Source organism: Microtus oregoni, unplaced genomic scaffold (genome assembly GCF_018167655.1).
Source record: "Microtus oregoni isolate MIOR12 unplaced genomic scaffold, Mior012 000036F_ref0000092, whole genome shotgun sequence".
Lineage (NCBI taxonomy): Eukaryota > Metazoa > Chordata > Mammalia > Rodentia > Cricetidae > Microtus > Microtus oregoni.
The window spans coordinates 5,897,265-5,913,092 of NW_024543095.1; the positions used below are offsets into that span (position 1 = coordinate 5,897,265).

Here is a 15,828-nt window from a genome sequence, read left to right on the forward strand (position 1 = left end):
TTTTGGTTCCTCAGGGTCACACACAAGATGGAAAAGAACTTTCTTACACCACACGTTAAATCTACAGGCAATAATGAAAGCCTATGAGAACAGGTCTGTACAGTTTGTGTGACAGACATTTGCTATTACAGATAGGCAGCAAGTCTGTCACAGACTGATCCTAACCGTGCAGCACCTTCAGAGGGTCTTTTAAGGTTATTGAGCAGGCCCTGTTTGTAACCACTAATAAAGAAAATGAACATATCTAAGTCACAAACTTTGTGGGCTTTTAAAAACACATAAATGTGACAGACAGTTACAAAGGAACATAGAACATTGCATCTGACAACAGAATGTGTCAGTATCTGGTTTGGTGGAAGCAGTTGCAGTTCTTGGTTAGCTCTAAGTGCTCATCAGACAGCTTGGTTCTCATGGAACTCTCGGTGTGCTTTGGTGAGAACAGTTGCTCATGTGGGCTGGAGAGTTGCTCAGCTGTTAGGAACACAACACGGTGCTCTTGCCGAGAACTGGAGTTCGGTTCCTAGCAACCATCCGTAGCTCCAGTTCCAGGGGACCCGATACCTTCCTCTGACCTCCTCAGGCACCAGCCATACATATGGTGCACTTACATACAGGCAGGCAAAACACTCATGCACATGAAATAAATACACTGAAAACGGTTTGTAAAGTAGTTGCTCACAAATCTAGGTGTTGCCATAGATGACATGAGTAATTCATGGTGTTTAAAAGTCAGGAAAACACATGATCACATTTTTTTCTTTAAGATGAATGTTAGGTTGCAGCTTTATGTGTAAGTTGGCAGGTTACATAGATTCGTGTCAATTGAAAATGGAGTCCTGAATATATCAAAATACTATTTTCATGGAAATCCCAAAATCTGTGTTTAAATTCTGTGTCAAATTGAGAAGCAAAGCTACATATTTTGTTCACAGAATAGTATTTAGCCCATGTGTCAGGATGCATAAAATTGTCTGCCTTAATCTGGACTTGTCATACTTGCAGCTTGATACATTGGTTTTACCTCAAAGAAACATGCTTAACTCATTTAAGTGAGTGGTTGAATCCATGGAAAATGACAAGTCTATAAGCTAGGTTTTGTTGTCAAGTTCTGGTAACTTTTGTTTTCATAACTACAAGCAATGTGATGGTGAGTTGAAAATCATGAAATCTTTTTGATATTTGACCTTGATTTAGCCATTTTATTCCTGAAAAGTAGTGATGTTGCCTAGACCTCCTCCCCTCCCTCTTTTGTTTTGTTGAAAAGAGCGTGGGCAGTTTTAAGGAATGTAATTGATGATGATTTAATCTCTTGTCCCTTATGAAATTCACAGTCTTGATAGCAATTTATATGATGTTACCCGTTTGTGTTGTTCTCTTGTTTACGCTTTGTTTAGTTATTTATTGAGGCAAGGTTTCTCTGTGTAACTCTGGCTGTCTTGGGACTCACTCTGTAGACTAGGCAGCCTTGAATTCAGAGATTTGCCTGCTTCTGTCTTCTGTATTCTGGGACTAAGAGCATGTGCTGCCACCACCTGGCAGCTTTTACCCTTTTTAATGCTTTTGACTATACATTTTCTTGATGTACTGTGCAGTGATGCTTCATTGAATGTGAGTTTGGGGGCAGTAAATGTATCATCTAATATTAATTTTCTGAGACCTTGATTTTTGCCTACCATCTGCAGGACACCCCAGGTAATTAGCCAGATATGCTGATTCTCTTTGAGCCAGATCAAAGAGGATCACCATAGCACTCCATTTTACTACTTCGCATACATTTCTTTAGCTGTGCCTTTAATGGCACTAAAAGCCGTTTTCCTCAGTGTCACCATCATTGATACAGACAGCAAGTTGAGCCCTATTTGTGGCTCTAGTGTTGTCATCCACCCAAAGAGGAAGTGTGTATGTACACTTAACTTCGTGTGATATTGCAGTGCAACTTGGTGAGTTACAAAATTCACAATCAAGAATTAAACTCATCATAAAAAATCAAAAAAAATCTCATAGTGCTGTAAGAAAGTGTATGATATTTGTGTCAGGCCATATTTATAGCCATCCTAGAGCTCATACAGCTCATGGAGTAGTCCTGATTTAAGATTGGCAACGGGTCTCCACAAACTTTCATTTTGTGAAACTGGGATTCTTAAGTCCATTGACAAGTCTCCATTTCCTCTTCTTCAACTTCTGGCAGCCACCATTTGCTTCCCTTCTTATGGATTTAACTATTCTACACACTTCATAAGAGCAGAGCCATTCAGTATTTGTCTCTTTTTTCTTATGTGTATGGGTGTTTGGCTTGCATGTGTATAAGTACATCACATGTTGTAGTGTTGGAATCCCCAGAACTGGGTTTACAGACATTTGTGAGCTAACCTGTGGGTACTGGGAACCTAGTCCTGTTCATCTCCAGGAGCAGCCAGTGCTCTTAACTTCTGAGCTATCTTTCCACCCGCAGAATTTGTCTTTGAGGACTGGTTTATTTCACTTAGCGGAGTGTCCTCAGGGTTCCTCTGTGCTACAGTAGATATGAAAACCCCTTCTATTTGCCTGCTCATTGGGTGGAGACTCAGATTGCCCCTACCTCTTGCCTGTCATGGATTGTGCTGAAATGGTATGAAAATGAGTGTGCCAAAAAGATAGACCTGGTAGTCTTTTATACCAAAAACAAACAAACAGAAAACAAAACAAAAAACAGATAATTCTTTTTTTAAATTAGCTTTAGAAAAATTAGGTTTCATTATGGTATTTTCAAACAAAAGGGGTGTTTAAGGTGTGTGTGCGTGTGCTTGCGTGTGTACGCATGCGCGTGTGCATATTGACAGGTTGAGCTAACTGCTTGCTTTCCCACTCTAGATACTGCGTAGTTAGTCTCCTCCAAACTGGGTGGCAGATAGCATTCTGGAGAAGAATAGGATACATTCACACACAGTGATCTACTGAAGTTAACGGTATTACTTGGCCCCCAAAATGCTTAGTATATACCTTTGGCGTTGGTTTGCATTGGCAGCTGTACCTACTCAGCTATTCTAACTGCATGTGATTATGTAATTTCTGGAGGTAATTTTGGTTTTCATAATGGGCAAGTGAAGGTATGTGCTATTTGGTTTCTGAAAGGGAGAAATACCAGAGTTGCAGGGTAAAAGTACCCATAATGCACGGCATAGCTATGCTATCTTTACTAATTTTTTCTGGCATGTCAGTAGCACTCTGGTTGAAAAACTGTACCCTAATTTAAATCACTCTTTCAGAGGTTGTAAAGCCCAACTTTGGTATTGTACTTTAAAATTTTTGCTTTTCGAGATAACTGCACTGAATCTGGCAGTTGTAGTAGCCTCTGCCGAAAGGTTACCTCGCCGTAGACTCTGTATGAGCTGGGAAAAGGAATTCTCTCTCTTAGCCTGCTGTAGCCTCATTGCTGAGTGCCGGGTACCCCAAACCTGTGAAGTGCAATCTCAGAGTCCCAGTCTTCTGTGACACGCCAGCATGGTCAGTTTCCTCCTGCCTTAGTGGTCATTCCTCTCAGTCTCCTTTGCTGACTCCTGAGGGCCTGAGGCTTTACTTAGTCCTTGGGTTTTGTCTCTGCAGCTACTGCCTTGACTTCAGATAACTCCATAGCTTTAACGATTGTCTGCAGCTGATAACTCCCTAAGTTTTCTTTTCCTTCCTGACTTCTCTGGAGTCCAGACTCCTGCATCTAGTTGCTTTCTCGGCCTCCACATTCATTACTTTAAATCCAACTTGTGGGCTGCTCTTCTTAGTCCACCCGCTCACCACCATCCCTTTTCTTCTTAATGTCAACCCCAACAGCTCTGGAGTTATCTTTGATTTCCCACATCTAATCTATTAACAAAACCATGATGTCTAATATGGATTGTCAATTTGACAGGGTCTAGACTCACCTAGGAGCCCAATCTCTGGCACATCTGTGAGGGCTTATCTAAATTAGGTTAGGTTAGTTTAGGTGGGAGGACTTACCCTGTGGGCATCACTATTCCGTGAGTGGGAGTTCCGATTGACTAGAAAGCTGTCTGTAGGTGGAGTTTTCCTGTCCCACAGCCGCTCTCAAATTACCACACAGAGGCTTATATTAATTGTAAATTCTTGGCCAATAGCTCAGGATTATTATTAACTAGCTCTAATACTTTGTTAATTCATATTCCTTATTTGTTCTTTGCTATGTGGGGGTACCTTTATTAGCATGGCGTGTTAATTTCCTGCTCCCTCTGTGTCTGACTGGTGACTCCTGATTCTGCCCTTCCTCATCCCATTATTCTCAGTTTGACTCTCCTGCCCAACTTTATCCTGTTCAGCTATTGACCAGTCAGCTTGTTTGTTAAACCAATCATAGAGACACATATTTACACAGTGGACAGAGAGATTGTTCACAGCAGCTGTCTAAGCCCTGACCGTGGATACCATGTGACTGGCTGTCTTTTGTTTCTGCTGCCGTCCCTTGCTTGCCTGCCTTGACAGACAGCAGCCTCTAACTGTGAGCCAAGCCAGCTTTCTTCCAATAGGATGCTTTGGTCAGGTATTCTGTCACGGCAACGAGAACAGTAACAATATACATTCCTAGCAGATCTACCTTAAAAATGCAATGGATGTGGTGGCTCATGTCTTTAATCCCAACTTGGAAGCAGAGGCAGGCGGATCTCTGTGAGTTCGAGACCAGTGTAGTCAACGGAGTAAGTTTCAGGAAAGGGCAGTTACAGAGAGATCCTGTCTCAAAATACAAAACCAAAACCAAAAGGCATCTAAAAATCAGATTACATTTTACCACCTTTTACCATCCTGGTCCAGATTGCCATTTTCTTACCTGATTAATTATAGTTCTTTCTCTTCTGGTCTTTTTGCCCCTTTGTCCTTTTTTGCCTGTTCTCAGTGAACATCCAAAGCCTTTTTTGAACGGGATCATATGTTCCCTCCATTTCATTAGCATGAGCCAGAGTCCTTTGTGCTAAGTTTGAATCCTGGTTAGTGGGAACCCGTCGCCACTGTTGTAGTGAGCCACTCAAACTGAATTAATAAACCCAGGTTTGTTCTGAGCACAACATTCCTGGGTGGTTCCAGAAGAAGCTGAGGAAACAGGGGTGGAGCCACCAATGGTGGGCTTTCTCGGGGGCAGAGTCTGGACTGAGGCAAATCCAGGTGAGGGGACTTGGGTGCCCCCCCCTGGAACATTCCAGACTCTTTGGGTGTGGTCTTCTCTCTTTCCTTTTCCATCCACTGCCCTCTTTGCTCTCGGAATACATAGGTGCTCTTTACACTTGCTCGTCTGCCTGGACTATGTGTCCAGTTAGCTCACCTCTGTGGTAACATTTGTTAAGTCATTGCTCCGATGTCACTTTTCAGAAACCCTTCCTTCGCTCCTGCCCCTTAAAACCACCTTGTCACCTCAGGCTTCTCATTCCCGCTTCACATTTCTCCACAGCCTCACTATAGCTATTATGCACAGCTTACTTAACAAAATGTTCTTCAAGAAGAAGAGAATGATGTGAAGGTGTGAGTTCTCCCCTCTGTGCTCACTTCAGTGTTCCTGGTCCTGTCTCTGTGCCTCCGATGCAGGAGGTCCTCAGCGAATGTTTGTTGAATGGGTGAAGAGATAGCACCTTTTCACTGCGCCCTCAGATAAGTGTTAGATTTGCAAGGCAAGAATTAGTTGTAGATGGACAAATAGTTCCAGTTTGTACCCTCGGGCGCAGTCTGGTGAGCTGGACATACCGACTAGTTAGAACTAGTTAACCATCTAGCAACTAAGGAAATACTGGGGGAGTTATTTGTAAGGCACAAACTTACAAAAAGGCCAAAAAGAACATATTCAAGACCAAAAGTTTTGTCAGATATGCAAGAGGGCTGTGAATTTTGGGCCACCTTGGGCTGCAGAGTGAGAAAGTATCTCAAAATGCTACCACCACTACTACTGTTAATAATGCAGAAGTAACTTACTGGGAAATACATAAATCAAATTGTATCTTATTTTGTGGAATTTGTGTCCTCTAAAACGAGTAGCTTCGGGGGCTGGAGAAATGGCTCCGTGGTTAAGAGCATTGCCTGCTCTTCCAAAGGACCCGAGTTCGAGTCCCAGCAACCACATGGTGGCTCACAACCATCTGTAAAGAGGTCTGGCACCCTCTTCTGGCCTTCAGGCATACACACAGACAGAAAATTGTATACATAATAAATAAATAAAATATTAAAAAAAATAAAATAAAATAAAATAAAACGAGTAGCTTCATCTTCCTGTTTGTTTAGCTTATATAACTTTATAACAGCATTTAGAAATGTTAGATATTTCCCATGACAAATTGAATATCTGGTACTCTTTATCCAGAATGCATTTAATAGATCAAAAACCAAACTATTACAAGAAATTAATCAATGACTTTTCACTAAAAGTGCTATTGCATTGAGTGTGTGACCTCATTTCTTGTATCAACATGAAAAAACTATATACAGACATAAGAAATTACATGTACATACAAGAAAAAAATAATCTATTAAAACTAATTTTGCTCATTTTTATTTGTTCTACATAAAAAGTGAAGTGTTAAGAAATGACCGAAAACTTCACCCCTCACAACTAAAAGCTGCATTTGGATATAGCCTTTTTTTTTTTTAAGAATTATTTTTCTGTTTTAGGTTCTGAATATGTATGTCTGAGCACAGATTTGTGCACATGAGTTCAGGTGCTGCTGGAGGCCAGAAGAGGGCGCTGATCTGCTGGAGTTACAGGCAGTTATAAGCTTGTGTGTTTCCTTCCCTCACTTTCCCTAGCTCCCTAAGCACAAAATAGAATTAAAATATTGAAAATTTTAATTGAAGAATTAAAACTATTATAATTCTTTTCTTTCTTTTTCTTTCTTGTTTTTTTGTTTTTTGTTTTTTGAGACAAGGTTTCTCTGTAGATCTGGGGCGTGTCCTAGAACTAAGTCTTGTAGACCAGGCTAGCCTTGAACTCACAGAGATCCAACTGCTTCTCACATACAAGAGACTATAATGCTTTTGCCTTTTGAATTTGGGTTTTTTAATATACTACTCTACAAAATCCCCTTAAATGATAAAACTAACAGTTGGCCAATGGTTAATAGATAGGCTTTTAAGAATCATTTATTTTACATTGTTTTAGTGCTCCTGGTCTTTTGAAAGGTTATTGTTTGGATAGAACATTGTGTGGTTGCCTGACAGAATAGTCCTGAGTGCCTGCCATGTGCCAGATGCAAAGTGGCACCAATAGGCTGTGCCAACCTCTGAGCAGAGAGCAAAGAGTTTGTGCTGGAAAATGGTAAAGGGAGTATCATTTTGTGAGCCACTTACAGGCCTGCTTTAGGGTTATCTGAATTTATGGATAGGGGACTCTATTGGGATTTTGTGTAAATGACCAATATGTCACAAATGGTATTGTCAAAAATTTATATGCAGAATGAATGTCGCAGGTAAGTATCAGTGAATTTAACAGTAAGTATGAGGAGGAATAGGTTGAAGTTTGTTACAAAGGAAAATGTTCTGAGTTTACTCTTGGTTTGGCAGGGTTGAGGGAAAACATGGAATCAGTGTGGATGCCAGGTGTGTGTGTGTGTGTGTGTGTGTGTGTGTGAGAGAGAGAGAGAGAGAGAGAGAGAGAGAGAGAGAGAGAGAGCGAGCTAGTTACTGGGGATTGAACCGAGGTGCTAGCACATGCTAAGTATACATTATACCACTGAGCTGCATCTCCATACCCAGAACCTCTTAAATTAGCTATAGGAAGCTGAGGAAGAGAAAAATACCTTTTTGCAGGAAGGTGATGCAGTTTTGGATGTTGAATATGAGGTGATTTAAGAAAAGATAACTGATAGTCCCTTAGAGCTAAAGGCCTCAGTGAAGGCCGCTTGTGAGCCTTGTGAGTGGAGCTTGCAGGTGATGTTTTTTGGATGTGAATTGAAGCCACAATAGAAAACAAATCCCTTAGAAAACATTGTACCAGCTGAGGCTATTGGTCAGGGTCTTCTACTCTGGATACTACTGGAATACAAACCAAACAGAGAACACTGGGGTTAACACAGCAGACTTGGCCAGAGGGAAAAGAGCCAAGGGAGAGCAATCATCAGGAAGTGTCAAAGTCCACAAAATTCATAGAAGGCCCAGAAGTGGTCCCTGGCTTTGAAGCCTGCTGGTGACCTTCAGAAACTGGCATTGGAGACTAAAGAGAGAGTTTTAGGTGAGATAGCAGATTAGCATCAGTAAACTGCCTATCTATGGAACAGCCAGGAGATGGGGTCAAATGTAGTGTTGATTAGCATCAGTAAACTGCCTATCTATGGGACAGCCAGGAGATGGGGTCAAATGTAGTGTTGATTAGCATCAGTAAACTGCCTATCTATGGGACAGCCAGGAGATGAGGGCCAAATGTAGTGCTGAACAAATGCAGAAGGCTTAAGTAAAGCTGCTGAGATACTAGAGGTCTTGGGTTGTTGCAGACAGAAATGAAGCACTCTGGTGGCCAAAGGTAGAGGGAAGCCAGTGGTGAGGCTGAGTGGCAGAGATGCTAGTCACTAGGAGACAGTGGAATGAGAAGAGATGACATATTTAACATTTGCTTGAGACTGGAAGAATGTAGTTCCTAGTTCCTGTCTGTTAAGCACTTATGACTTAAGCTAATCTGTACATGTGGATTCCTTTGAGACCACTTAGAGGTACCGAGAGATGCAAAAGGTTATGTTAAGATGCAGGCTTGCACCCCTTTGACTTACGTGTGTTAAATAGAGGGAAAGAGGTGTGTATGGGTCACATGTAACCATCAGTAGACTATATGGGCAATGTGCTTTTGCTGCTGAGAGGTAAATGAGACTGATGGTCAGGAAAGGTCAGAGAAAGCCTGATGGAGAAGTATTGATGTGGACCTAAAGAGCATGTTAGATTCGGACAGATGTGAAAACTGGGAACATGTATTCTGGGAACCAGAGCCTGTGTTTGCAAGCATGGTCATTTAGAAAAACAAAGATTCTTGGTAACTGTAGAGTTTGACTTCATTTTATTCTGTCGTAATAGTAATAATATAGCATCTAGTATTGCATGTGACCAGGTTCCAGGTCTTGTTGTTTAAGCCCTCTGAGAGTATCCTTAGCCAGCAGCACAACCACCAAGGTCCTTCTGTTTTCACCCCCTTTGTAGATGAAGAAATAGAAGTGTTAGTCATTTGAACCAGCTCCTGGAATTCTTGAGGACTGGGGCTGATGTTCAGCCTGTCCATCAGTCCAGCTCCAGAGCTGCTCTTCTCTGAGGAGTTGATAGAAGGAGATAATGCTGTGTTGGCCAAGGCCAAGTCCTAGAGAGCCCTGAGTACCTTAAGTGGTCAGCTTACAAGTTTTTTTCCCCTTTAATGGAGACTCATTGGGCCTCATTAGAAGCAAAATAAAGTTGTAAGGTTGCTTTCCAGGAACTGTGCAGCATTGATAACCTAGTTAGTTTCTAGAGGCCTCCCTGCTAGCCAGGTCTCTGTAGCTTGGTGTCTGTGATTTCATCATCCCAAGGCCTGTTCTTGTCCTTCATGTATAGGGGTTGTCATTTTAGAGGTTTTGTTTTGAGACAGGTTCTTGCTATATAGCTTAGTTTGGCTTTGAACTTGTCATTTTTTTTTAACCTCCTCAGCCTCCCTAATACTGGGTTTATGAACATGTGCCACTATGGCTGGCTCTTTAGTTTTTTTTTTTTTTTAGTTTTTCGAGACAGGGTTTCTCTGTAGCTTTGGAGCCTATCCTGGAACTAGCTCTTGTAGACCAGGCTGGCCTCGAACTCACAGAGATCCACCTGCCTCTGCCTCCCGAGTGCTGGGATTAAAGGCGTGCACCACCACCGCACTTTAGTTTTTGAAAGAATAAAATATCTTTATTTGAAATGTAATATGATAGTTTTCTGTTGTAAGGGTTTATTGGTTGTGGTAGAAGATTCAAGGAGGTTGGTGCTCACATTCCAGTGGGCGGACAGGATGGTGGACATGTGTGGATAATATGTACAGAAAAAGAAAAGATTCTTTACTTTTTTTCTTCCATTCTTTTATTGGCAAGCAATAAAATACAAAACTCCTAAGATCTAACATGTTGAACTGCCAAGAGACACGAACCCAGTGGTAACAGCTGGGCTGTAACTGAGGCTCAGAACAGTGGGGAGGATACCTGAGACCTGCTTCTGAGTCCTGAGAACTCCAAGGAGCATGATCAGGCCAGTCTGTTCTATGCTTCCATACGTCACTCCACAGAGTCAGCATGTGTGTAAGTTAGCACAGTTCTGGTCCACTATCGGCTCTCTGTAGTAAATGTGGGACCTCCCTGCCTATTGCACTGCCTGAATAATGGTGGCAAATTACTATTGTCCCATTATCTGTAGCCCCACAGGAAGATAAACCTACCAGGAAAGTCTCAGGTGCATGTGACTCCAACATACTGTTAAGTATTTTGGAAAGAATACTCAAATAACAGAACAGCTGTGACAGAGCCAAAGAGCAAGAAGAGAAACAGCCTTAAAGAACCAGTAGCCTGCAGTAAAAGGAAACTGAGGGAGGAAACTGCCCCTTTCGGGAGACAGTGATGCTGACAGGTGAGAGCTCGTGCACCCTCAGTGGGGAGAATCTAAGATGGCGACGCAAAGTCACTATCAAACAGTGGTGATCTTGGATTTGGCCCAGTACGCTTCCTGTTTGATGACCTGCATTGACAGCTGGTTTGCATTTGTGCCATGGAACTGAGCTAGAGAAGTAGAAGGCCGAGAATGGAGAATGTGTGTGCTTTTAGGGCTAGATTCTGTTAACCTTTAGCACACATGACACAGATGTAGAAAAGTGTGAGCCTTGATTATTGAAACTCTTGAGGTCATGTTTTGAGCTGATGTCTAACTCCTCTTGTAGCTCTTCAAACCCACACACAGGTTCTGAATGCTCTTCTTATGGCCAGTGTGTTTATCCCACCGCCAGATGGCACCAGTGGACCTCTGAACCCTTTCACTTCTGGGCAGTCTTAGAGCTTTGTTAACCCCCACCTCCTTTACCAGCCAGGGGCGAGACACAGAGGTTTGGTATAACAACTGGAGCCGCAGAGGTGCTCAGAACTCCTCAGTCAGCCATCTTCTCATGTCTGTTGTACCCACTGTGGCTCTGGCGGGAAAATCTAGCAGATCATGTTTATGTTCTTTAAAAAAAAATTATTTAAAACACTTAAACAGTCGTTGTTTAAATACAGGAATCATTTTATCAAAAATAAACAGTGTCTGCTTTTGTGTTTCTGTATTGGCTCCTACACATCGGACTCTGGCTTCCATAGGTCATGGCCAGCAGTAGCCATGGCTCCTGACTTTCCCCAGATGTGTGAGCTCTATAGCAATCTCAACAGAGCCTCTCTCTCAAGTGGTTGTTTCTTTCCATTCTTGGCCAGACCCTTTCAGCTCTCCCCTCTGTCTGAACATACCCATCCACCCGTTGCTGCTTCTCTGCCTGTCTGCATAGCCCTGTCAAGGCAGTCTTTGGGAAAGGAGCCATGCTCTGTGTGTTCTGAAGGTAAATAAACAAACAGATGCATAAATCTCTTGGTGTTCCAGTACATGTCATCTGGAGACAGGCGGGTCATTTGTGGGTAAGATGGTGTATTAGGAAGCAGTATGGCTAAGTGGATAGGATGTGGACTTTGAAGTAACAATAATGGTTGCATAGCTCCTGCTCATTCAGCATTTCCTTATCGGGTGACATTCCCTGGCAGAGTTTTTGTGAGGAAGACATGAAGGTATAATGGAAAACTCACAATGTCAATGCCTGTCATATTTAATAGCTGCTCGTTAAGTGAAAATTATTTTGACTAGAGAGAGGGAACAAGAGTGATTCTAGTTTATGAAAGGCTGGGTTGGATGTGGCTAGGCAAAGATAATACATACTGTGGTTACCAGAAATTTGGGGGTACTGCCAGTGTCACCTTAAGGTACTGGGGATACTGGGGTCCTCTCTTGATGTTCTTAGGCCCGTTAGTAAATAATTTAAGAATAGACTCAAATAGAAAATTGTGCACATTCAAAAGAATTCAAAAGAAAACTTCCAGAGCGGGCAAGCTGTGACTCTTAGCAGCTGCCTGGGGGAGAGAAGGAAAAAGTTTGTCCTTTGAGTTAAGCTGGCATGGAGGTGACACACAGGAGACACACGGTGACAAGCAGCCACATGGTAGGGTGGGGGTGGTGTTAGAGAAAGAATAGGAAGCCTAAAGCTGTAGAAAAAGCACATTTAGGGTCTGACCAGCACCCTAAAGAGTCAAGAGAGAAAAAGAGAAGGCTGCGTGTTTCTACTTAGAAAGGTGCGCACCTCCTAGGGCTCTGGACCAGGCCAGGAGGCAGGAAGGGAATTTCATGACTTATCAAAGGGCTCCTTACTCTGCCAGTTTCCTTAGCATGCTTCAAGGTGAGCTCACCTTCCTGGGGGTGACCCTGCCTTCCTGAGTGATGGTCCCTTAGCTAGGCCTGGGTTTACTCCTAAGGGCAGAGACAGTGGCGGGTCTTCTGCAAGTCTGTGAGTCCTGGATACACATCTCAAGCATTTTATATATTTAATAACACGTTGAAGCAATCTCATTTTGTGTATATAGGATTAGATATTATTAAAATAAACTTGTAAAATGTAGCCACCAGGACATGTAATGAAGCTACTCACCTACGCACCCAACAGCTCTGGGCTAAACAATAGTGATCTCAGAGCTTAAAGAATTCAGCTGTGCTTTGGGGACTTCTGTGAAAGTTTCTGAGGTCTCTTGATTTGTTTATTGCATATATATTGGATTGGCGTGTATGCTTGCACATGCACGTGTGACTAACCCTGCCTGTGTGTGCGGGTCAGCAGACAGCTTGAAGTCTGTCCCTTCATCTTGTTGAGGTATAGTCTCTTGTCACTATTCCTCTGAACATGTCAGGCTAGCTAGCCTGTAGGCCCGTGGGGCAAGTGCTGTGACTTGCTGAGCCTCGCATGGACCCCACCAGTCATTATTGCTAGTGCTAGTTTAAGTAATAATTTCAAAGTAAGTAAGAGAAATGCCAAGGATTGTCCACAGTTCTTCAAATTTCAAAGCCCTCAGTTGAGAAATAAAAAATCAAAATGGTGCAGCAGGTCAGCCACAAGCAGTGGGGAGACCTTGTAGTTTAAAAATGGGACCTTCACAGGATGCCTAAAGGGCTCTTCCTCCTCCGTGGTCACCTGGTAATGATAGATGCCAGCTAGCAGTTAACTGACCGTGGGACTTTCACTCCATGCAAATTGTTCAAACAACTTCAAAAAATAACCAAAGGTAAAGGACACAAGAACCATATTAATACTTTATATTAGATGAAGTCATCTGTCTAAATTTTCAATAAAAAATTTAAGATACTGAGTATAAGGCATTAACTGGTCTTTAAAATTTAAAAGTAAATAATAACCCTCATCAGACCAGTGTGGGTTAGAGCTGTATCATAAGTGCTGTTATTTGCAGTATTTCTTAATCTTTTCTGGTGGATTGAAAAATAAGGTTTTTCATTTGTATCTTGACTTTATACAGGCTCTTTTTTATATCAACATGTGGGGAAGAGAATTTGGTATTTTTGGCAGCTGAGGCCCAGACATTTTGAGACGCTTGAAGGCAGTTTGCAGTGTTCCTAACTTAGTTCCAGAGTGCGATGAGATAGTCCTCATTCCAAGTGATTTAGGGTTCATTGCCTCTAGTCTGCTGTCTGGGAAGGGACCCTTGCATTGTAAGTACCACTTTGTACAGAACGAACGGCTACTGGTAAAATCCATGAGGAATCGGGTTGTTACTGTGTGCCAGTGACCCTGGCACCTGAGGCGCTGGGGCAGGTGGATCTATGAGTTTGATACCAGTTTGGGCTGCAGAATGGGACCTGTGTAATCAACCAGAACCAAAGCCAAGCAAACAAATAAAAACCCAGATACATCTTCGTTTCAGAGATGTTAAAACAAGGCTGTACCTGAGAACTGATGAAACACAGCATGAAGGTTTCAAAGCTTTGAACTTGTTTGGGAGGCAGGGGCTTGTTCTACTGTTGTCACATAGGTTAGTGTTGGACTTGGGTCCTTTTAGATTGTGTCGTGTTCAGGGAATGTGTTTTGGTACCTTGAATGGTTCTTTTCATTCAGTCTATAAAAAAAAAAAAAAAAAAAAAAAAAAACCAGGTGAAAACCAAGTGGTAAGCTGTCTAACCTTGAAGTCCCGTGGTTGGGGCTGCAAGCTGGTTTCCAGCAAGTCTCTTTGCTCCTCCTCCCACCAGAAGCACTCCTGTCTCTGTTACCTTCAGCTAGCCTCTATGAAGGTCTGTTCTGCAGAAAGGCCTTGCTGGTTATTTATAGACTCTGTGCATTCAGAGTGAAGTGTTAAATTGCCTGAGGGTATTTGCCTTGGAAGCTTTCTCTCTAACTATCTGCTAAAAATCTTTATCTGTTTAAAGAGGCCTCTACCCTCCTTATGGACCAGGTTTTTGTGGGACTGGTTAGGGAAGAGGGACTTTGAGGTAGCTCCTCCTCTGTGGGCACAGGGAAGGCGGGGCCAGATGCTGAGTGTGTCATTTCCTTTCCCACTGCTTTCCTGCCTTTGTGTTCAGTCTGTAGGAAAGTAGGCGTCCATCCACCACTGGCTTTGTGACTGAGAGGAAAACAAACTTAACTCATAATCAGTACATTTCTGACTAATGCCACTGAATTTTTACCAGCTACAGCTCCTTCTGACAGGTTCTATTGAATTTTAAGGAAACTCTGCACTGAACAGAATGCTTTTGTAATTACCTGTTTTCCAAATATCAGCCTGATTCTTACCCTATCTCTTCCAAGTTTTTTTTTTTTTTTCAGATGTGCCTACACAGAAACCTGCCAGGGAGGTTATCTGAGGGAATGGAGGATGAGAGCAGAACTCTGTCCTTGTGTTTGTGGTCCTTTGATCAGTTGCAAATAATATTAATATTGTACACGCTTTCGTTGTTATATTAGCTTTGAAATTCGTGGTAAATTTTGTTCACTGGGTTTCCTACACTTAAACTCAACACAAGGCAATTAAAATGTAGTTCTGAATTCTGTACAGGAGTGTGTTCTTTGGTAGTATCTTAAATATGTTCAGATTGTATCCTCTAAATATGTTTATGTTTCTGATTAACTTTGACTTTTGGTCTTTGCAGCTTGGGGTCTGGTTTTCTCTAGGCTGTGCCTACTTGGCCTTGGAAGATTATATGGGCTCAGCGAAGGCGTTTCAGCGGTGCGTGACCCTAGAGCCTGATGTAAGTTTGTTTGGCCTTCTTCCTTGTTTCTTGTGTTCTTTTTTGTTATCTGAATGTGCTGCAGAGCTCGGAGTAGCAGCTGCTTTTGTGGTAGAAGTATATATTTGATGGAAGGGCACACTCAAGGGATATGGTTTATCAGTTAAAATACTTTCTGGGGAATCATATCATGGTTAAAACTTGATCGGCCTGACTAGTACGGCACAGTGTCCTGTGTCTTTTATCATTTATGGACATGCTTCCTATGTTAATTACATCACTAGAAGGCAATTGTTTTGATGTGGCATCTCTCCCTTTCTGTTCAACAACTTTGTGGAAATGATAGCTCACATACGGTGTTGCTATATAAAATAATAATTAAGGATTTTAATTTTTTTTCAGTATATTTAGAGTTACAAAGTTAGTACATTTTAAAGCTCCTCCCCCCAAAGGAAGCCTGGCAGCTATCAGGACTCACTCCTCCCCTTCTCTTCGCCAGCGCTAGACAGTCACTGTCCCGATAGTCACCGTCCCTATAGGTGTCCAGTCCCCGTGTTTCAGAGAAGCGGACTTAGTGGCTGGCTTCTTCCACTTACC

At 42.3% G+C, this 15,828-nt stretch overlaps 1 protein-coding gene across 3 annotated transcripts in view; it reads left to right on the forward strand.

Annotated features, from left to right (window-relative positions):
• The window catches only part of Ttc27 (tetratricopeptide repeat domain 27), a 126,780-nt gene that overhangs the window by 80,835 nt on the left and 30,117 nt on the right, over nucleotides 1-15,828 (forward strand). For all 3 annotated transcript variants that reach the window (XM_041631073.1, XM_041631075.1, XM_041631074.1), the window contains exon 14: nucleotides 15,154-15,252. In XM_041631073.1, the coding sequence (XP_041487007.1) occupies nucleotides 15,154-15,252 (99 nt within the window). The remainder of the gene's footprint in view (nucleotides 1-15,153; nucleotides 15,253-15,828) is intronic.